The following is a 23504-nucleotide window of genomic DNA, read 5'->3' as shown; positions in this document are numbered from 1 at the left end:
AACCACCCTAACATGGAAATGGTCAAAATACGAGAACCACTATATCATTTGGCTATCGAATGGCTGATATACAATATCGATAGAACCCAAATTGCGCATTCGTTTTCTAAACTGGGAGCTACTGAATTCAAACCGGTCATAAAATGATGCAATCAGTTTAAATTCATTTCAAAGTAAACCGATTAGATCCTGCTTCACACATTCTTGTCCGCTTATTACCATCATTTTGCATTTTAATCAGAGAATACACTTTCCACGTTGACTGTAACCTGCATTGACTTCTAGAACCATCATCCATTTTGCACCTTCGTAATTTTCTCACCTATGATGAATTCCGGTAATTTCAACTTGTCGTCAAGACACGATTGACCACTCATATCGGATCAGCTCGGTTTCCATCCAGATGAAATCAGCCTTACACGCTGCACCATAGCAACGGTCCACGTAGCTGCAGTCGGTATCGCTTGGCTGAATCAAGATCTCACGATTTAAAAATTAATTAACTTTTCTCAAATGAGCGAAAACCAGTCGACGGGACCGGAAATTTTTCATTTATTGCATTTACCATGACGTGCTGCTCGTGACGGACCAAGACCCTCCGCTGTTCAAATTGCTTCTAAATGAATCAATTGCCCTAATGAAATTATAATGATACGTTCGATAATGAGTGCCGTCCCTCTCGGTTGGACGGCTGACAGTTAGTCGCCGGGTAGTAACTTAATACGATTCACATGAATTCCGGGAGAGTGACGGATTGTCGTTCGGTGAGTTTAATACGATAATGATACTACAATGTATATAGGAAAAAAGGAAAAGTTCCACTCACCAGTCCGTTGCAGGCGGACAGTGCCACACGGGACTGCTCATGACCTCGGATGTGTCCTTGGTAGTGACAGCTGTTGATGTGCTTCTTGGGACGTGTTCGGGTGCGTAGATCTCGCCGATGGCGCTCCACTACCATTAATGGCGCTACGAACGATTCCGTCGATGGCCTGTCGATCATTCGGGTTGGTGAGAAGGTGGCGGAAGAAAAGAACAGAGAGGAGTCAGAAAATCAGATCGAGATCAATGTTCAATAAGATACGATGCTGCGATGCGATGATGGGAGGGAAGAAAATTACCCACGGACGGACGCCACGCCGCTCGCCGCGCAGCTGCCATGGATCCGGCTAGGCCGTCTGGCCCCTGGCGGCAGCAGCCAACAGTTGGATTTAATTTTCATTTCATTGTCTTTTTATGGAAAATTAAATTCCGCTCATATATGGCTACGTCTGTGTCTGAGTTGTAAGATGTGAGTGCACGATTGCTGCGATCGTCGTCCCGGGTGCCAAGCTGGAGCTCCCCTGGGGTGTGCGCGATCGGGGCGGAAGGGAGCGAAAACGAACGTGGAAAATAACTCGTTTTCAAGAATCAAGATCGCGGTTTGTGGCCGACCGACCGTCCGGTCGACAGACGACGACGGTGTGGCGCTTACATGATGATGAGCATTGTAGCAGTTGTTGATGATGGGGCGACGTGAGAGCAGATGACCGATGGGTTCAAGACGCTGCCGATGGGCACTAGCGCCAGGTAGAGAAAGGATTGTTTGCCGGAGCGCTCCCCTGGCGTCAAGTTGACGTGCGCGACTCTGTGTAGTGAGTGAATAATGTGCGGGATTGGGTGAATTACAATGTTGTTAGTTTGACTAATGAAATGATTTTTTTTCCAGAGAACTATTCAAACTGATTAAATAGATGAGTAAAGCGAAGATCAAACTTGTGTTAGAAACTATGGTGAGCTTGACTTGTGAATTATGACCACCATACAAGACACATTGTACCAAGATGTATTTACATTTTTGGCTAATTTTCTGACAGTTTTTGAATAAAATGAAAAATAGCCATCAACAATTACACGGTTGGCTGAAAATGCTATACTAATATCAACATGAAGCTTTATGCCGCGGATACACTTGTATGACAAACTATGAGCATGAGCATTATTTGTATAATCATTATGAGCACTATACAACAACTGTGATGTGATGTGATGTGATGTGAATAGAACCCACCATCAGTGCAAGGATTACCTATGACTGCAGATACTTCACTGGTTGTAAAGTTCTGCCTGATGGTTTGTTGCAGCAGGGTGAATCAACTTTATTGAAGACCTTTGGAAGACAAACGACAAGATGTACGTCTATCAACACGTGACAAGGGACTGGCAAATCCACGAACCCTTGTCCAGTCTACAAATGCTTTGAAACCCAAACCCAGCATATAATAATGTTTGATTAATTAAATGTATTCAAAAAAGGGATATTTAGAGAGAACAATCTTCAACTGGAACGTACTCACCAAATCAATATATCCGGGGCGAGCACTATACAACAACTATACAAAAACTATACAAGTGTGAGCAGGGATGTGCTCATAATTTATTATACAAATAATGTGTATGCTCATAGTGTGTCATACAAGTGTATCCGCGGCATTAGTGTGATAATTTATTAGCTAGAGGAAGTTCTGAAGAGGATAGGTTGATAAGTAAACTTTGTCAATTGTCAATGACAATGCTATCAGTGACGAACATGTGTATATTGTTTTTAACTAACTAAATTTGTAACACAATTATATGACTTGAGCATCACAATTACATGGACCCGTTAAAGTGAACAAGTATCTACGCCCTGAACTGCTTGTATAACAGTAATGTGACACAGAATGTACGAAATTACACTTTTTGTTACCAGGTGAATCTTTGTCATTGACGAAAAAATTAATGAGATTTTGACGAAGGTTTTTTTAAGGATCAAGTCTGTCAGTGACTATGTGAAAAACAATTTTGTCAATATCGCGCGAAAGACTGTCAATGACAATGACAAATATCAGCACTGAGGGGGAATCCTCCAACATTAATCAATGTAATTTGATAAGAGGTTCTCGATCTTACGATCTGCGGTGACCTTTTGACAGATAAAATTGTGAATTGGCATGTTTCTGATGAAGAATCGTTGTCCGACCACAAGCACATCAGGTTTAATTATAATGCCGGATCAGTAATATCAGAAGACTATAGAAACCCAAGAAAGCCTAGCTGGGGCCTCTTTCGTTTTCATTTAATAAATGATAATTCAATTAATGACATTCAAATTAAGACGCACTCACTATTAAAAAGTGCTTCTGATGCGATCATCAACACAATTATCTCATCATATCATGCTAGTTGCCCTACAAAACACATATCATCTAATAGGGATGTTCCTTGGTGGAACGACAAACTGGCAAAATTGAGGAAGATATCCAAATGATAGTTCAATGGAGCTAAAGCTACTTCAGATTGAGATCAATACAAAAAGGCACTAACTGAATACAACAAAGAATTGAGGCAAGCTAAACGGAAGGATTGGAGACGGGTATGTGAAGAAATCAAGGCAGCTGCAAGGATGCTTAAAGTTCTTTCAAAAGACCATTAAAATGGTCTTGACAGCCTAAAAAAGAAGATGGTAGTTGCTGACTCTTCTGAAACACTGGAAGAAATTATGAGGACTCACTTTCCAAAGTCGACTCCATTTTCGCCTGAAGAACAGGACTTTGAAATGGCAAGACATGAATGGTCAATAGATGCCTATCAGAAGGCTTGTGAAATCTTCACGCGATCGAAATTCTTAACTCACTACGTCAATTTACGATAACGGCTCTACAATAACGGCTAGTTAATAAAATCGAGGAATCGCTTAAAGCCAAGGAAATAGCCGTGGTTGCTTTTCTCGATATTGCAGGTGTATTCGACAATGCATCCCAAAGGTCAATGCGTCCAGCTATGGAAGTAAAGGGCTTGGATAACTACCTTATTAATTGGATACTGGCAATGCTCACAGATCGAGAAGTATCTGTTGATCTTATAGATGACAACTAACTATAAGATCGGTGAAGGGTTGCCCTCAAGGAGGGGTTCTATCATCCTTATTGTTGTATTTACTAGTGGACGAACTCCTTAAAAGTTTGGCGGACCAAGGTTCCGAGGTGGCCATTATACGATTTCTAATCGGTTACAAACTGTGCTCAACATGATCTTCAAGTGGTGTAGGCGAGAGGGCTTAAATGTAAACCCTTCAAATACTGTCATAGTATGTTTCATCAGAAGAACAAAAGTTATGTTGGTATAGCCTTCTGAGCTCGTGGAAGAGTCTTAATACCTAGGTGTTACTTTGGACCGGAAACTAAATTAGAACTCTCATCTCGATAAGGTTATCACTAAGACTAGAAGTGCGCTATGGGTTTGCAGTAAAGCTGTGGGGAAAACATAGGGACAACGACCAGACATAGAATGCTGCATATATTCAGCAATAGTTCGAGCCAAAATTACCTATGCTTCACTGATATGGTGGCCCAAAATAAATGAAGTAACCGCTCAAAAGAAGTTATGAAAACTGCAAAGACTTGCTTGTACATCAATGACAGGGGCAATGAATAGTATACCATCTGTTGCCTTGGATACCCTTCTCAATATTCTGCCCTTGCATCAGTTTGTTAAATTACTGGCAGCAAAAAGTGCCCTACATTTCAAATGTCAAAATAAAATTTTAGATGGCAATCTAAGGATATTTGAGTATCCTCAAGGATTTCAACTTAAATTCAGCTGTTAATACAGTGGAGGATTGGATGGTAACGAAGACAAACTATGATTTTCCCTTCAAAGTGGTTAAATCAAGCCGCCATGAATGGAATCTGGTGGGCCAAAAATACGTCCAGAATCTATTGCATTTTACTCCGACGCACAGTGGGAAAAAATCGACATAAAAGGAGCAAAATTCATTATCTCTGATCAGCGCTGATTTAACCTTTGCAAATATAATCTCTATTATGGGAAAACGTCTCAGGAATCCAGTGGAAATAGTTTCGTCCTGTGCAGAATAGGGCAAGTTGGGGTTTTTGCAGCATTTTACTCAAATTTCTTAAAATTTTGGATAAATGACTTTAAAAATACCTCATTGTGATTAATATACGTTCTGAAATATTGTCACTCTTGTAGAAACACATCTGGAAAATCCATTAAAAATGGTTTAATACATCACCAGTCTGTGCAGACTATGAATTTTAGTAAATTTTACCCCTATTATCTTATTTTCGATATTTTTTTTAAAAGACAGTGGTCAGGGATAAGAAAACCTGTCCAATGATAGTCCTTCTTGAAGGAAAACTCCTTAAGGATTCAACAAATTATGTTTTTGATTACATCGAAAGGTAAGCTGATGAGCCATTTTCCCTAACTCTCCCCTATTTATGAATTTAATCAGTAGTGTTACACGGTTATACGCGTTAGTGCCTGTCATACTATACCCTCGTGTACTGTATGACTGTAAAAATGACTGAGGAATCGAATAGTTATGGTTTCATCTTGACAACATTTCAGTAAACTACCCATTTTGCCCAATTTCCCCAAAACAAGTCATGATGTACTTTTTATACGAATTAAGGCCTGTTATTTTGATCGTTCGGGCACTTTCCCTCTGTAAAAATGTGGGAGAAATTTAATGATGATGGTCTCATTTTGTGCTGACATCAGCTTATTACCCATTTTTCCCGATTATCCCCTTTAATTTAATAAATCAACTAGTAATCGAATTCACGCATGTAATATTGAATAATCATTTATTATATCATTGAAAATATGTTTTAAGCATCAAAAAAATGTTTGTTTCATCTTGCACAGACTTTAGATAACTAAACATTGTGCCCGATTCTCCCCTTTTATTGAAGAAAAAAAGAAAAATCATACGATTATACGCCACATTCATAATAAACCCTCAAGCACTGTCCTACTGAAAACATCTAATGGTGATAATCCCATCTTTAATGAACCTCACATACCGTAGAAATATCATTCAATAGCTTGATGTATCACATTAAATCATTTATTTCATAAGTTGCACAATCCGCGTTTCTAAATATCAGCTTCTTTCCAATTCAGTTCCGTTTCAACTGACCCTAGTTGGTAATTCCTTACAGAGTAAATATGTTCCTTACCGCTTATCTTTTTATTTATATCCCTCCAAACGATCATTTCTATGAACCAGTAAATATAACATACAAAGATATTGGATATGATGAAAAATAATGAACAATATTAACCCTGCTGATCAAATAGATTCTGTTTACGATGAGTGTAACGTGAAATCATATATTCATGGCTTACTCAAGGTTAAGACGTGCCAGTTTATCTTTTTTACAGTGACAGGGTTAGAATGCAGGAAGGTGATATAAAACTCGATTTCTTTCCTTATAAATTTTCTTAAATCTGAAGATCAAAGTACTTGTTTAGGGCTTTCTACACCAAACTTATAATTAGTAACATATCTAGTACTTATTCTTCATCGTGGCTGTCACTATAGTTATCATATTCATCAGAATCGTCATCATTGTTACAAGGTTCGCATTGAGGATCCATGAAATTTTCTCTCATTTTTTGACTGAATGTTTCTTCAGAAGATCTTCTTCGTTTAGAACTGTATGCCATATCCAATGTTCAAATCTTGGGGTCTGAACAGACGTCATCAAATCTGACAAATTGGCCTCTGACGAAGTTTTGCGATCAAGATGGGGCGAATATATTTATAATTTTTGTAGCAAGATCCACAAAACTCATGGCAAATGGCTTTAAAATAAACACAATTGTTTTGTTTATAATGCATAGATTAGTAACCAATGATATTACCAACTTATCCACGTATTCTGTTAAATATTTGTATTTATGAATACATGGAGGTAAATTTCTTATAAACCGAAACTCTGTGTATACCTGCTCCTCTAAGATGTTGTGCAACTCTGCTAACTTGTCCTTGTTCAAAAATTGGTTTGACAAGGCCAAACAGCTTATCAAACACAGGTTTATCATCATATCAGCATCCACATTAAGAACTTCTGCAAAATTTTCTGGCTCAGAGAGTAGCCTTCTGGCCATGTTTGAGTAAAATTCTCCAAAAACCCCAACTTACCATATTCTGCACAGGACGAAACTATTTTCGCTGGATTTCTGAGACTTTTTTCCCATACTAATGATTATATTTGCGCTGATCAAAGATAATGAATTTTGCTCCTTTTATGTCTATTTTTCCCACTGTGCGACGGGTTGAAAATAGTGAAAATACTGGAGCTGGGATCTATGGCTCTGAAGTAAGTAAAGTTGTACCAATGGGATATAGTACCACAGTATTTCAATCAGAAATTCAAGCAATAATTGAATGTGTGAAAATCTGCCTGATAAAGAAAAAGATCTGTTTATTCTCTGACAGCCAAGCAGCTCTTACCCGAGCAGGAAAAAATAACTTATTAATACCAAATTCAGGTATGAAAATAGCATAACTAGCAACCTAAATATGGTATTAGTGAGGCTGACATAAGAGGTAAAATACCAAAAATAATCCTCCAAAATATTCTATGAATAACAAACTAATAACTAATTTTGTTATTTCAATAACAAACGGCTAACAGACGCTTTTTTAGATGCCAGAATACCATGGTTTGTTATTTTTAAGGTCTTCTAATACCAATTCAATAACTCTTTTAGGTGTTATTGTCTAAAAACTGAAAGATCACATTTTGTTATTTTGGAATTCATTTGATATTTTACAAAATATTTCGATAACTGAATAATATAAAAACAAGGTTTTATACTACAAGCATACCAAAATCTGGTATCATACCACATTAAGATATTCATTTGTTATCGATTAGCTATCGGTTCCTACTCGGGTTACCCGAGCAGGAACGAACATCTCGATTGAGGTATGGATGAGCATGACATAAGAGGTAAAATACCAAAAAATAATACAAAAAAAATATTCCCACACTACCACTCTAATACCAAATTATGCAATTGCAATACCAAAACAATACCACCCAGGTATTGTTTTGGTATCCAAATATCATTTTTTGTTATTTACAGTATGATGCATGCAATTTTTTCGTATTATTCTTTGGTATTTTACCTCTTATGTCATGCTGATCAATACCAAGTTTTGGTATCAGATCAGAATTAGGTATTCATTAGTTATTTTCTCCTGCTCGGGCAATGCGCGTAAGGCGTTTACATGTCGATCAAAGTTAGTGTGGTAATGCATTTTTTCTTTAAAACAATTAGCCGAAAGGAACGAAGTTACATTATACTGGGTGCCCGATCATTGTGCTATTGAAGGAAATGAAAATTCCGACAGTCTAGCAAGACAAGCTTCTGCGTCGAGTTTCATCGGTCTGGAACCATTTTGTGGAGTCCTTGAGTGCACTCTGAGGATGGAACTAAGAACTTGGGAAACATGTGTAGTAGAATCTACACCGTTCGAAATTTACGCGATATTTCCTGTAAATTTAAGCGCAATATCGTATAAACTAGCAATATTGTATGCAAGTTTGTGAACGATTTTGCTATTTATGCCAAGTATTATATTTATATTATATTTTATTATTTTTGCTATAATAGCTCAAAATTAAATGAAGGGAGATTTTACGCGATAGTTAAAATTCAGAATTTTTTCTGTGTAATTGGAATGCATCGGATATATCCAGACAAGCCAAAAGATTTATAACACCGAGTGCTGCCAAAGCTCGGATCTTACTTAATCTTAGGAAAACAGATCTCCGGGTAATAACTGGTCTTATGACTGGTCACTGCCCTAGCAGATATCACTTCAATAAAATTGGAAACATTCAGTTCAGCGACTGTCGTTTTTGTCATTTTGAAAACGAAACTGCTGAACATATTCTCTGCAATTTCGGAGCACTATTCAATAAAAGCATGTCAATATTTGGAAAAGGGTTATTAGCTCCGTTTGAAATTTGGCAAAGCAATCCCTAATCAAACCTTAATCGTGACAAGATATGCGACTAGCACCACATTTAATATGGGTCAAACAACGATAATCCTAAGTAATAGACGCAGTGGTAAAATGGCTTTACAGACGAGATAAAATCAAAGCTGTCAAAATTCTGCTTAAAATAAAAATATAACAATATTGTGTTATGTGTATTTTAAACCGATTTTTGATATGAAATGCATTTTAGTTAGCGAATTTTCACTCCGGTTTTTGAAAGTGATCAGAACTGAATTTTGAAATATGAAAATTGAATTCAATTTAGGATATTGAATTTCATTTAATTTGAATACTTTGAAATGGATGTTTGTTTATTTTTAGAATAATATTTTTAATTCAATCATTTTATAATTATTATTAATGGGCAAAAAAAAAGGGTTGTTTCCTAGACACAACCACAGGGTGACGTAGGACTACGCAAAATTGATGTATGTCATGCCTTTTTCGACTATCATACTTTATCTTAAATTTTTCAGGTATTTCAATTTTTCAGTTATGGCTCAAAACTCGCAACAAAACATGTTAGCATAATCAGACCACCGTTCATCTTACGCATGAGACATTTAAATTTAATGTTATGGCTGAGAAATGACAAAATTTTCCCTACTTAGGGTAGAGAAATATTTCAGCCTAATCGCCTATGTTGGATCTATCAGACAGAGAACATCAAATAAATCCATGATTTCAGAGTTAACTAGTAATTACTGCGTTTGGTATAATACTTTAGTTCAACAGCTACCGAACGAAGCCAATGAGAACGCGTGATATGAATGTTTGATCCCATTATTCTCAAAAAAACAAAAGAGGTGCTCTGAATCCCTGAATCAATTTTGATCTTCATCCGATATGTCAAAGTGAATTCAATGGCGTTTGAATGACGTTTCAAACGAGTTTGGCCGAGTTATCACACTAAAGCTTCATGTTAGATCGCATTTCCAATCAACTCTGAAAATCGGAAACTTCACGTATGAAGCAACATAAAAACACTTTGAATGGACGTTAAGCTTAATGTAAATTTGCCGAGTACTGCTTGGGACAGTATGCTAAAACGTAAAGAGGAAGATACATTTTCTACGGAACTCCATAAAAAATCAGGTTAAGGTTTCCCTTAAAAGCTTAGGCTAATGGATACACTGAAAAAAAAAACAGAAGCAGTGTTAGAATTTTAACAATATCTCAACAATTTGATTCTCTTTATCAAATCTTATGGTACGTACGGAAAGGTAAACAAATTTAGATGTCATCTATTGTGAAAACATTCCATTTTGTGAAAAAAAATCCACTCGAAAAATAGAGGGAAAGGGCGCCCTATCTGAGCCCTAGCTGCATAGGGTTAATCAATGATGAGCTATTTTGTTGTGATCAATGTGCACTCAATTCGACATCGACATCGACTACAATAGGAACTTTCACTATTTCTTCTCTCATTTTTTGTTGATTTGCACCTCAGTATAGTACACAAAAACGCCAAAAACGTACACTAGTACCATCACTTTTTTTTATTCAACATTTTTTTAGACAACCGAAGAGAGAAAAAAAGACTTATTATCATTTAAAGAGTGTCACCAAAATAAATGTGATAGCCTATGTTGGCAAGTTGATTAATTTTGGTCTTCGCCCTAGATATTCTACTTATTTACTTCTGAGCTTTGTATAAAATTATAAAATTTAAAGAACGTATCAATAATTTCAAGATTTCGCGACCGCACCGAACAAATTCTAAACTACATAAGCTCAAAACACTTTTGGCAAGCTCTACCGAATTGCGAATCACTTCTGCGTAAGATCCGTAGACGTAGGCGCGTTGAATCTGACAGCCGCGAAAAGTTAAACATGCATCGATGCGTCAATACCACATAAGAAAAGATCGATTTTACAGTCACGTAGGGTTTAGTTCATAGATTATCATTGACTGCTATTTACAAATGTACGTACTTGAACACTAAGAAATAAGTTAACTCAAATGCTTTAACCGCATATATCAGAGATATCGCGTATTGAGAAAATAATACAGTAATCGAGTACAATAAACTCAGGGGAAAAAAATCCTACAAAAGATTAAAAGTTATTAATTGTCACATACCTCTGCTTTTACTTATTTCCTTATTGGAGTTCAAGATTTATTCTACAATTTTAAAGGTTAGTTACCTCCCTAAGCTGACCCTCCGCATCCTAATTCTTTTGTTAATCCACCTAATGTTATTGAACTTGTTGAATTTTCTTATTTACGTTCGTTTGATGATTATGATATCTCATTAGTCTAATTTAATAAATAACTGAAATCTTTAATTCACCTAATCAATCATAACCAATGCTTTATTAAGTACCTGAACTTGTGCTTGTAATCTAAAATTAAACGTGTTTCAAGTACTTTTGATTTTGAACTATACCTATTTACTATATCTTAGTTCGACAAAAATGACACCTTCAAGAGATTAAAATGCTTCACTTTGATGTTGGGAAAGCTGATTTTAAAATTATTTAGGGTATATGCTCCAACTAAAGGGTGATACGGTCAAAATTTGGTCAAGGGAAAACGCGTGTAAATCGGTGAAATCGTTTATTTAAAAAATCAAATTAAATTTCTTTTTCAAGTTCAATTAGTATAAAATTCAGGAAAAATATTCAGTTAGGCTTCCGCTTTTCCAAATCCGAATTGCCGGGCCTTACGCTTGACCCCTGCCATCAGATTTTGTACAGCCACCTTGTCCACCTTCTTCGCCGCAGAAAGCCAGTTTGCCTTGAACTGCTGCTCGCCCTTAGCAGTTTTTTTGGTCTTCTTTAGGTTCCGCTTGACAATAGCCCAGTATTTCTCAATTGGGCGGAGCTCTGGCGTGTTGGGAGGGTTCTTGTCCTTGGGAACCACCTGCACGTTGTTGGCGGCGTACCACTCCATGGCCTTTTTACCGTAATGGCAAGATGCCAAATCCGGCCAAAACAGTACGGAACAACCGTGTTTCTTCAGGAAAGGCAGCAGACGTTTATTCAAACACTCTTTCACGTAAATTTCTTGGTTGACAGTCCCGGAAGCTATGAAAATGCTGCTTTTCAAGCCACAGGTACAGATGGCTTGCCAAACCAGATATTTCTTTGCGAACTTTGACAGTTTCATGTGCTTGAAAACATCTGCTACCTTTCCCCTTCCTTTTGCCGTATAAAACTCCTGTCCCGGAAGCTGCTTGTAGTCGGCTTTGACGTAGGTTTCGTCGTTCATTACCACGCAGTCAAACTTCGTCAGCATCGTCGTGTACAGCCTCCGGGATCGCGCTTTGGCCGTCGTATTTTGTTTATCATCGCGATTTGGAGTCACTACCTTCTTGTAAGTCGATAGTCCGGCTCGTTTTTTGGCTCGATGCACGGTTGTAGACGATACACCCAGCTTATTTGCGGCATCTCGGAGAGAGAGGTTAGGGTTTCGCTTGAAACTACCGGCAACTCTCTTTGTCGTCTCAGCGGCTTCCGGTTTTCGATTTCCCCCCGATCCAGACTTCCTGGCTGTCGACAAACGTTCCCCAAACACTTTAATTACATTTGTAACGGTTGATTTGGCAACTTTTAGCGATTTTGCCAACTTTGCGTGCGAGTAGCTCGGATTTTCGCGATGCGCGAGCAAAATTTTGATACGCTGCTCTTCTTGCTTGGACGGCATTTTGACAACTGAAGAGTGAATTCCAAAATCAAAATAGGAGCAACATTCTACACACACACACACCTTCAAAATGAGGGGTGTTCAGGTTTTTTAAATGCAAAATTGAAAGAAATACGTCAAGTTGATATTGACCAAATTTTGACCGTATAACCCTTTATGCTCACACGCTTCCACTATGTCGCACCACAAAAATACATATGAGTATGTCACAATAGAAGCACGCCACAGTGGAAATCCCGAGCCATAGTTCAAACACTTATCCCACATCAAAATGAAGCACATATAAGATTAGTTACAATACCATGTACAAAAATGGTGTTCAACATTGTTCCCTGAGTAATACGTCAATGAAAACAAAAATGAAAGCTTGTCACGCAAGTAGAAGTAGCACTGTTGGGATCTTTCTGAAATATTTCAATAGTATAATTCCCTTGCTAACCCAAATTAATCTATCTGCGTAAAAAATAAGAGTGATTTGCGGCAAAACCCGCCAGTATCGCACCCAACGTCAGTGCCTATACGTAAGCGTACTACGACGCTTTTCTCCAACAAAGGAGTAACAAGTGTGATACTATCACTGCTAGACTAGACCTTTGGTTTTCTCATGCAGTGGTTCATCATAGAGGGGAAGCTTAGTAATCCCCATCGCCTTCCCATGGCGCCATTCTATCGAGGCATGAGCCAGCAACGCCGGCCATAAACCTACCGTCTCCAACTCTCCATTATAAAGCATGAAATTAAGTCCGAACACCAGCAACAAGGTGCAAACATTAGCCAAGGGGAGGGATTTAAGTAGCTCCAGCAGTTGTTTTCCCTACCAGAAGACGGTACTTTCAATATTGAACAATATGTTGGTTCATATGTCAGTGAAGTAGGGGAGGAAGGGGTATAACGATCATACGGGTTTAAGCACCTCTTTGTTCTCCAATTTGTAGGACATCCCTACACTGAGGCAAATGAACTTAAGAATTTCATGAGGCTTGGCTTATGGACGACATACATGGATTTTATAAGCGTGACTTATGAATGATTTTCGTCTGACATGAGGTAGCTCTTATATACCTTTAACCATTTCATTTTCCCAAGTATTTAAAGACGAGTGGTCTACATACGAGCCCCGTTTATTATTTTTTGTTGACATTATTTTTCATAAGACAAATCAATGATATTCATACCGATTTCTTGTGGCTAGAATTCATAAGTGGTTCTTCTTACGTTCTTGTCGCCTCAGTGTAATATAAAATTATCATGAATCATCATTATGTACTTCAGTAGAATGATGCAAAATAGAATACTGTGACTTTTCTCAAATCAAACGTTTGGTTTCCAATAAATAGGTGCTTAGTACAACATTAATTGATAATTAGTGGGATTCAGCTATTGAATTTCAAAGTCAGAGCAAAAGCTCGTATACAGGTTTTCCACCTGTTCAATGTTTTGATAGTAAGCATCATAGTTAAGGTACGTAAACTGAAACGGTACGTGCACTGTAATTATTTGTGAGAGTCATGTACTACCGCAAACTCCTATATAAGAAATAATCTCAGAGATTAATCTCTTCCGCTAAGCGATACATCTACCGTTTCAACTTCCCTACGCGTTTCAACTTGCTCCGGTGTAGGGTAATGGATTTTGGATGGACCTATTCATGTAATTTTCGCACTTCGCCTAAATGTGTTTTTTATATGAATATAACATATGGACATGAAAAATGTGTGCTTGGTGAAAAAGTCTAACTTTCTAGTTTCTAATGGGGTTTTGATCTAATTTTCGTCCTACTTAGCACAACCCGCGCTTTACCTCTCTTTTCTGAACGGCTTTTTAAATTAAAAATGGAATATGTCTGTCAACGATGACTTCTAAACTCATTCATCTTTCCATACGTACCGTTGGATTTGATAAAGAGTCACACATTGTTGAGATATTGTATAAAATCTAATACTGCTTCTTGATTCTAGATTCGTCCTACTAGTTTCAATTCTGTCCTAACGCATTGAAACGCTATTAGATTTTCTTCATCCTACGGATAAACGGAGAAAAGGTGATTCGCTAGAAGCGCTTCTTTTGTTTTGAGAACAATGAGCGTAAATATTCATACAATACGCTCTAACAGGATTTATGTTTTTTTTCTTGATTTGTTTTCCGTCGATCTTGTTTTCCGTGCTGAGCACCAATGCTACCGACGCCAGGGAGGCAGCTCCCACACCTGGACCCTACCTATCGACCCATCAACTCATGAACCGGGGACCAACGGTTTTACTTCCCTTCCCGTGATCAGAGATGTTATGCCTAAAAAATCCCGACGGCGCCGACTGGGATTGAACCCAGGCCTGCTGGGGTGAGAGGTTATCACGCATACCACTACACCACCGGCGCCACTAGGATTTATGTTGTAGCTAATGAACTAACGCATCGGAACAAACCTATTATTGATTTGTGCACGGTGAAATCATTGATATTTTTGATCTTTTCTGATCCATAGAACGGAAATAGGCGATTACGACGAAGTAGTGCTCTAGCCTAATGCTAAAGAATGAACAATGTTCTCAAAATAGGATTTTATTTAAACGTGGGTTCGTAATCACCCAAGCAATCAAGGAGGGGGGGGGGGGGTGTTTGCATAAATAACTTTTCTGCGTTGCATATTGCATTCATTAGCTACGTTAATTTCTTTTTGAATTCTTGCACTCTCCCCTTCCTAACCCGGCGTAGACAATTGTTCATACATTTTTTTATTTAATTTGTATGGGTCGTGGATAATTACCAACCCCCCCCCCCTATAATCTGCCTTCGTAGTTAATGAACAGCCCCTTGGTTGAACGGGACCCAATTCTCCTTCCACCCCATCGCTGGTTGTCAAGGTGATCACACCGTGATCCACTTTAACCGCTGATTTGCTCCTGCTTACTGCAGGACCCAATCAATGCCTCGCCGTAAGAAGCAATAATGAGCAGAGGCACGACAGCAGTGTTGTTTTATATCTTTTCAGGTTCAAGCTGAACGATGTGCAACAAAGTTGTACTCGATTGTCATAATCTGGGTTTGAGAAAAACGTTTATTTCATGAAAACAGAGATAAAATTATCATTTGTACATAAAAAAAAAAATGGAAATTGAAAAAAAAAATACTTATTTCATCAAATTTGTAATGTAATATCCTATCGATTGGCGTATTTGGATGTTTAATTAATCTATGAACGACAAAGTTACAAACGTTCAAAACCTAACACTGTTTCTCCACACATATTTTTTGATTTGCACCCCAGTGTAGTCGGCAAAGACGTAGTTCTATGTCAAAAACAATCTCTTAGTCCTACGTCAACAATGTGGTCGTGCTTGGAGCACAAGCCTTGTTTTTTTTTATTATAGTTACTTTGACACTCGTAAGGAAATCGTCATTTGTCCGGGGATGAGATTTGCACTCGTGACTTTGGCGTGATAGGTATGGACAAGGTTGCAAATACTCATTTCAGCTAAAATAATGTTTTTCGGAATAATAATACCAAAAGATGGCATGACGGCATGTTTTAATTGTAACTTACAAGAAGAGGTTACAAAGTATGCGTTTGAAACATAAAACCTGTAAATTTTGCGTTCTATGAGTCACAATCAGCGATTTGCTGATCGCTGAGTGAGTGAGTGAGTGTGTGAAAAATCGCTGATTGTCACTCTCATGAAGGGAAATATACAGGTTTAATATGTCAAACACATTCTTTGCAACCTCTTCTTGCATCCTACCAATTCAAAATATGATCATGGCATCTAATTATTTCATAATATAAAGAAAAAACATTGTTTTAGCTGAAACGAGTATTTGCAACCTGGGGTATGGATGTTAACCACTACGCCGGGGCCGTCCCCCATTTTTAAATCAGTTTAATTGATGTGTTCTAATTTACAATTTTTAATTTTTGTGACGATGCCCAGCTAATTGCTTCTTTAGAAAAAATATTTGAGAAGCTTATCGTAGGAGCTTATACTATTTTTTTTTAATAGAAGCTTATTTCAGAAGATTGTTTTAAAACCTTCTATTAAAACTTCCATTAGAAAGTGTTTAAAAGAGTGTATAACCGTTCGTGTGCCCGTCACTAACCTTCTTCTACTATATAAACACGTATGGGTTAATTTAACGGAAAAGCAACGCGCTTGGATACATGGATTAATTAAATTTAAGTTTTCAAATGTTTATAGCTCTGATTTGTAAAACTTTAATTTAAGATGCTTTATACCCCAAGCAATTATGAAGCGCATTACGCACATTATAAGTGCAACGAAAATTTCTGAAACGCATAAAAAAGTGCGCTTTTACGTTCAATCATTTTGGTGTCTTCCGTGCACTTATTGCTTGGTTAATAGGGAATAAGTGCACTGAGGACACCAAGACGATACAACCTAAAAACGAACTTTTATTGACGACTCCGCAATTTTGCAAAGCCCAGTTTTAGATGCAAAATACAATAAGAAAATCTATAAAAACATTGCGGTATTCCACCGTTATCCATCTGATACTCACTCCAGTTCCAAGTGCAACGTCTGATCGTCCAAATCGATGTGATAGTGCAATTTCCCATCTCCTCCGTCGTTCACCGGACTACTGCTGCTGCGTCGTATCCGTTGGAGGTGATCACTTTGCACGTCGTCATCGTCATGCGAGAACTCTGTTTCTCTTCGCCCATGTTGCCCATTATGATGTTGTTGATGATGATGATGATGTGTTAACCGGTGTGAGATTAGCTCTCCTCGGTGGTTTACCTTTCGGGGTACAATCAGCTGTGCATTCTCCAGGTGGTGTGTAAATAAACCTGTGGACACAAAGAAGAAAAGAGCTCATTATAAGTGTACGACCAGCCAATTCTCTGCGGAACAAATAGCGAATGGATATTGACTGTGAAACGATGGATGATGGAGGGTAGAATGTTTGCTTTTTTCTTTTTCCGCCCTGCAAGGCGGTTTGTCAACTGTCGGTGTAAATTAGCACCGATTCATCGAGAGGCGCCTGCTGGTTGCGGTTTCTGAATAGGCTGAGCCAATAAAGTGGAAAACTGAGAAGCGTTGTTTTATCTGTCAATAAAATAAATCGGTTGACATCGTTGTGTGATGCACATAAATTGCAACGGATGATCTTCCTAGAGAAGAGTTAATCTCGTGATAAATTAAGCGCTTTTTCCGATGCTCCTAACAAAAGCAGTTCCCGTCTCTTCCCTATTGATCGATGCTGGATGGAAACGCGAAAGGCATGATCGGAGACGCTAAGCCGACGATTCATTGGTTCGTGAATCATGCTTACTGCTGCGCCGCGCCGCCCGTTGCAGTCGCTCGATTGACGATGTTTAATCCGGTCCTCACGAATATCGCATCAGTGTCACTCGTCGATTGACAACTCTATTATACGGCTGTGTATACGGTTTTGACACATGTGAACGGTCAATCGGAAATACCGGCTGAAGAAAGATAAGCTCGATAGCATGCGACAGGCCAGCAGACCATCTGGGAAGAGCAGATTCTGGTTTAATGGATTTGTGGAGTAGAGTTGGAACGAGTGATAAATGATTTATTTTTTCTGGTGTACGACTTGGAGCGATTGATTGGTAATTCAGCGGAACATGGGAATCTTTCTGTGAGGTATTTGTTGTGGTGTTATTTTTTACTGTTTGTGTCATAGTGATAGTCATATGTTTTATATATATTTTTAATTTGATTTGGTTAAATCTTCGAATAATGTTTGTTTCCCTTGGGATAGAATATCGTGTTGTTAAGGTTTGTTGATCAGTGGCGCCGGTTATGTAGTGGTAAGCGTGATTACCTCTCACCCCAGCAGGCCTGGGTTCAATCCTATTCAGCGCCACCGGGATGTTCTGAGGTATAACAACTCTGATCACGCCTTCCTTCGGATGGGAAGTAAAGCCGTTGGTCCCCGGTTCATGAGTTGATGGGTCAATAGGTAGGGTCGAGGTGTGGAAGCTGTCTCCCTGGCGTCGGTAGCATTGGTTCTCAGCACGGAAAACAAGATCGACGGAAAACAAATCAACAGAAAAAAGAAGGTTTGTTGATCATTCATTGGATGAATTAAAGATGTTTTAAACATCACAAGTAATTTTTACAACATGGAATTGCAATTCGATAAATTAAACAGAGTTGTGGTACATTATACTATTTGAGCTCAGTTGTTCGAAAAAAAAATACTCCATCAATAAAAGTAAAGGTTGTATCCAAGACATTACGATTACGTGCTCGGTATCCAACACTCGACGACTGTGTTAGAAAAACCACTCTTCCCATCATGGAAACCAAACGCCCAAAAAAGCACGGAATTTTTGGTTTATTCAATAGATAATCAAGAAAGTAGAAATTAATTGGAGGAATTTCTTGCTAAAGTTTCCATTCGCGAGTTATTCGACCGACCGACCGGATACCACCACCGGACACCACCACACACGGTGATTGAATAAGCACCATTTGGCAACACCAGATGGAATTCTATTTTGAAATCTGTGTTAGGGAAAGCGCTTTTTGTTGGCAATCGATTATAATTTTGCTCACCATTGCAACAGTTGGACATTTGTGTAATTTTCAATAGTGACCTATTGAAAATTGATAAATTGTTTATTAAAGCAGATTTGTAGAAAAATTTCCAATCGATTGGCTTGTTTAGAATTAAAATCCATCCGCTATTGACAGAGTTATAAGTGGTCAAAACCTGACAGCTTTTCGTAACGCGGTCGATTTTGGTTTTTTGAAATTGCATCCCCAATATGTTGATGAAAGACGTTATCTTACGTCAAAAGTGACTGGGTAGTGCCCCCAACTCTTTGAAACTCTTCTTTTAACTGCACTTTATCATAAGCTTCACGGTTTCTCGCCGGTGCATGATGGTATGCCTTCAGCACGGAATACGTTATCTTGGCCAGGATCGCTTCCAAAAAACGACCCACCCATTATAGAAACAAACCCAGTGGACCACCAGGCAATGTAAAGGCTTCTGGGGTTAAATGTTCACTGGGGAAAAATGTTTTTTTGGCGTTTAGAATATATTTTTTACCTCTGAATGATAAATCCATTAAAAATGTCTTGGAAATGTATTCAAAAACGGGAGGACTTAATTTTGACCCATGTACTCCTCCTTATGGAGTACCCCGTGTGTTTCCAGTTCATACAAATTTCCAAATAATTTTAATGGACTACAGTACTTTCCCGTTTTTGTCAACCCCATCTGAAATTTTAGGCTGACAAAATCGGGAAATCTTCTCTTTGAATATTTTAACCATCAAAATGATTTTGAAACTAAGTTTAACCATTATTTATCCACTATTAATGGAATTACTGATAAATGTTTAATATTCTTATAGCAAAGGGTACACCAAATGCCTCGAAAAGTTAGCGTACGGTTTGTTGAGCCGGTACGTACTGTACGGTTTTCCTAAATTCCGCTTGGTTTTCAGCACTGCAACCAAGGCTGAACCTCCATGTCTCAGTATCAACACTAGCCAGGAGCAGGCATGGAAAATCATTTGCATTCATTTCGTGCATTCATTTACATTCATTTGCGTCTAACTTTTTTCTTCAACAGCATTCTGCAAGGTAATGTAGAGAGCTTTTGTTGGTTGTGATATTAGCTACAACTTTTGTCAACTAGTCAAATTCGTATCTCTTATGCATGACGAACCAGAGTGAACAGAAGTCACTATTGTTTTTCAGTGAATGTATTTTACATTCACTGAAAAACAGTAACATGTTCAGCCCGCTCTAGTTTGTGATGCATAAGAGATACAGATTTGAGTTATGAGCAAAAGTTGTAGCTAATTACAAAACCTACAAAAGTTCTTTACATTGTTTTGCCGAATGCTGTTGATGAAAAAAGTTAGAGGTAAATGAATGTAAAGGAATGTATGAAAAGAATGCAGATGATTTTCCATGCCTGGCCAGGAGCCATCCTGAGATGTTCGGTATGATGGCCTTCGCTGCCTTCTCGTAGGCGTATTCTAGGTGGGTATTGAAGCCACTCCCAGACATTTCAACACGCACTTCTAGTTTATTGCGTGCTCCCCAACGGCAATTTCTGATCGCTGCAGCGCTTTAAAGTTACTGATCAATACCACCTCGCTTTTGTTGTGAGCTATTTGCAGCTTCGTTTCATGCATAAGGTTTCCAATCATGTCGACCGCCTCGGTCGCCAACATTTCCATCTATTCCAGCATCTTGCCTTACCGTAAGACGACGTCAACCCAACGATCTCAGCTCGTTTGGGTGGCTTCAGCGTTAGACCGCCGTTTTAAATCACGTTCTAGAGCGTTGAACCAAGGGTGGACCCTTGTGGGATTCCCACCGTGATCCTAATCGATCTCTGTCCCATATTTGGCTCGTATATCAAAACCCGGTTCTGGCAGTAGCGTCGGCCTCCCAGCTGGAGCTGTTGAACACATTCTTGCCGTCGATCGTTATCACAGCGTAATATCGATTTCCTCTCCACTTCTGTTTCGATGCCTTCTCGACTCTCTCAAAATCTGTCCGAATTGCTTCCACTTTTGCTTTTCTTTTTCGAAATCCGAACTGCCTCTCCGACAATCCTTGCTAACTCTCCGTGCATTTCGTCAGCCTGTTTAGGATGATCCTCTCTAAGAGTTTTCCGGGTGTATCCAGCAGGCACTGCCACGAGTTGCTCGTTGGTGACTGCGTCGTTATCTCTTTTTTTTTTAATTTATTTTTAACTCTTTATTTGTTCCAAATTCAAAATAAATTACATTTCATTTTTAACCTAGGTGCTCCAGATACTACGGTAACTTACCAGCCTTAATTGTTATGATATATATCTAAGTGTTTTTACATTGTTCCTGTCTTGGCAATTCAGTATTTTAAACAGGTTTTTTAAACCTGCATGTCAGTATAACAATTGATAGCTTAAAACTAAATAACTAAAACTAAATCTTATCTAAGTATAAAGGGAATTAATCGTTGCAATTGAGGATTGTAACGATTTTTGCCGGAAATTATTAATTATTTTGTTGGACATTTGTGCTCAACATTCGAAATTCTATGTACTTCGGTAGTACTGTACCAGGGAGGCAACTTCAAAATCATCTTCAGAATTTTGTTCTGAATCCTTTGAAGTGCTTTTTTCCTGGTAGTGCAACAACTAGACCATATTGGCAAGTAGTGGTAGTGCAACAACTAGACCATATTGGCACAGGTTATTCGTCAGGCAAAGTTTGGATTTCCTGTGTATAAGAGGATACAAACATTTTATATATTTGTTACATTTGGCTTGAATGCCCTCAATGTGATCTTTAAAAGTTAATTTATGGTCAAGTATTAATCCAAGATATTTCACTTGGTTTGACCAGGAAATTGGAGCTCCGTTCATAGTGACTATGTGACTACTACTAGGTTTCAAAAAGGAAGCCCTGGGCTTATGTGGAAATATTATAAGTTGAGTTTTGGAAGCGTTGGAAGAAATCTTCCATTTTTGTAAATAAGAAGAGAAAATATCTAAACTTTTCTGAAGTCTGCTGCAAATAACACGAAGACTTCTTCCTTTAGCGGAAATGCCTGTGTCATCAGCGAACAAAGATTTGTGGCAACCCTGAGGCAAATCAGGGAGGTCCGAAGTGAAAATGTTATACAATATAGGCCCAAGAATGCTACCCTGAGGAACTCCTGCTCTAACAGGTAGTCGATTAGATTTGGAATTTTGATAATTTATCTGCAGAGTTCTGTCAGTTAAATAATTTTGAACTAATTTCATAATGTAAAGTGGAAAATTAAACTTTTTCAATTTAGCAATCAAACCTTCATGCCAAACACTGTCGAATGCTTTTTCTATGTCTAGAAGAGCAACTCCAGTTGAGTGGCCTTCAGATTTGTTTGAACGAATTAAATTGGTAACTCTCAAGAGTTGATGAGTAGTTGAATGCCCATGGCGAAATCCAAACTGCTCATCTGCAAAAATTGAGTTCGTATTGATGTGAAGCATCATTCTATTCAAAATTATTTTTTCAAAAAGTTTACTTATTGAAGAAAGCAAACTTATAGGACGGTAGCTAGAAGCTTCAGCTGGATTTTTATCCGGCTTCAAAACTGGAACAACTTTTGCATTTTTCCATTTATCAGGAAAGTATGCTAAATGGAAACATCTGTTAAATAATTTTACCAGGAAAGACAAGGTACTCTCTGGGAGTTTTTTGATGAGGATATAGAAAATTCCATCATCACCTGGAGCTTTCATATTTTGAATTTTTTTAGTTATAGACCTTACTTCGTCCAAATCAGTCCCCCAGGAATCATCAAAAATATTTTCCCGAGAGAAAATATTCAGAAAATCCCGAGCAACCTGATTCTCAATAGGACTAGTAAGACCCAAACTGAAATTATGGGAACTCTCGAATTGCTTAGCAAGTTTCTGAGCTTTTTCCAAATTTGTGATCAAAATTTTACCACCTTCTTTAAGCGCTGGAATTGGCTTTTGAGGTTTTTTCAAAATTTTTGTGAGTTTCCAAAAGGGTTTGGAACTCGGGTCTAATTTAGAAACATTATTTTCAAAAGTTTTGTTCCTCAGGGCAGAGAATCGTTTTTTTAATTTGTTTTTGCAAATCCCGCCAGATAACTTTCATGGCAGGATCGCGTGTTCTTTGATATTGTCTCCTACGGACATTTTTAAGACGGATCAAGAGCTGAAGATCATCGTCTATTATAGTTGAATCAAATTTAACCTCGCATTTTGGTACTGAGGCAGCTCTTGCTGCAACTATAGAAGTAGTCAGAGATTCAAGAGCATAATTAATTTCATCTTTGGTTTGCAAAGGAATGTTTGGATCGAAGTTATATTTCATAAATGTTCGATATTGCTCCCAATCAGCCCTATGGTAATTGAAAGTAAAGCTGTTGGGATTAGAAATTATTTCTTGGGATATTTCAAAAGTTACTGGAAGGTGATCAGAACCGAAGTCAGCATGGGTAACCAATTGGCTACAAAGATGACATCAATCAGTTAAGACCAAATCAATAGTTGAGGGAT

The 23504-nt window shown here is 38.1% G+C and overlaps 1 protein-coding gene across 1 annotated transcript in view; it reads right to left on the bottom strand.

The window, feature by feature from the left end:
* LOC135714936 (A disintegrin and metalloproteinase with thrombospondin motifs 12-like) overlaps positions 1–23504 on the bottom strand; it is a 124635-nt gene that overhangs the window by 89745 nt on the left and 11386 nt on the right. Inside the window, exons 2-3 of the mRNA XM_065238339.1 lie at positions 17010–17298; positions 827–992 (exon numbers count right to left, since the gene is read on the bottom strand). Of these exons, the coding sequence (XP_065094411.1) occupies positions 827–992; positions 17010–17298 (455 nt within the window). The remainder of the gene's footprint in view (positions 1–826; positions 993–17009; positions 17299–23504) is intronic.

Source organism: Ochlerotatus camptorhynchus, unplaced genomic scaffold (assembly GCF_037179485.1).
Source record: "Ochlerotatus camptorhynchus isolate MF236.1 unplaced genomic scaffold, CSIRO-AGI_Acam_v1.1 ptg000767l, whole genome shotgun sequence".
Classification (NCBI taxonomy): Eukaryota; Metazoa; Arthropoda; class Insecta; order Diptera; family Culicidae; genus Ochlerotatus; species Ochlerotatus camptorhynchus.
The sequence above is the reverse complement of the archived record's forward strand: the minus strand, read 5'-3'. Positions and strand labels throughout refer to the sequence as shown.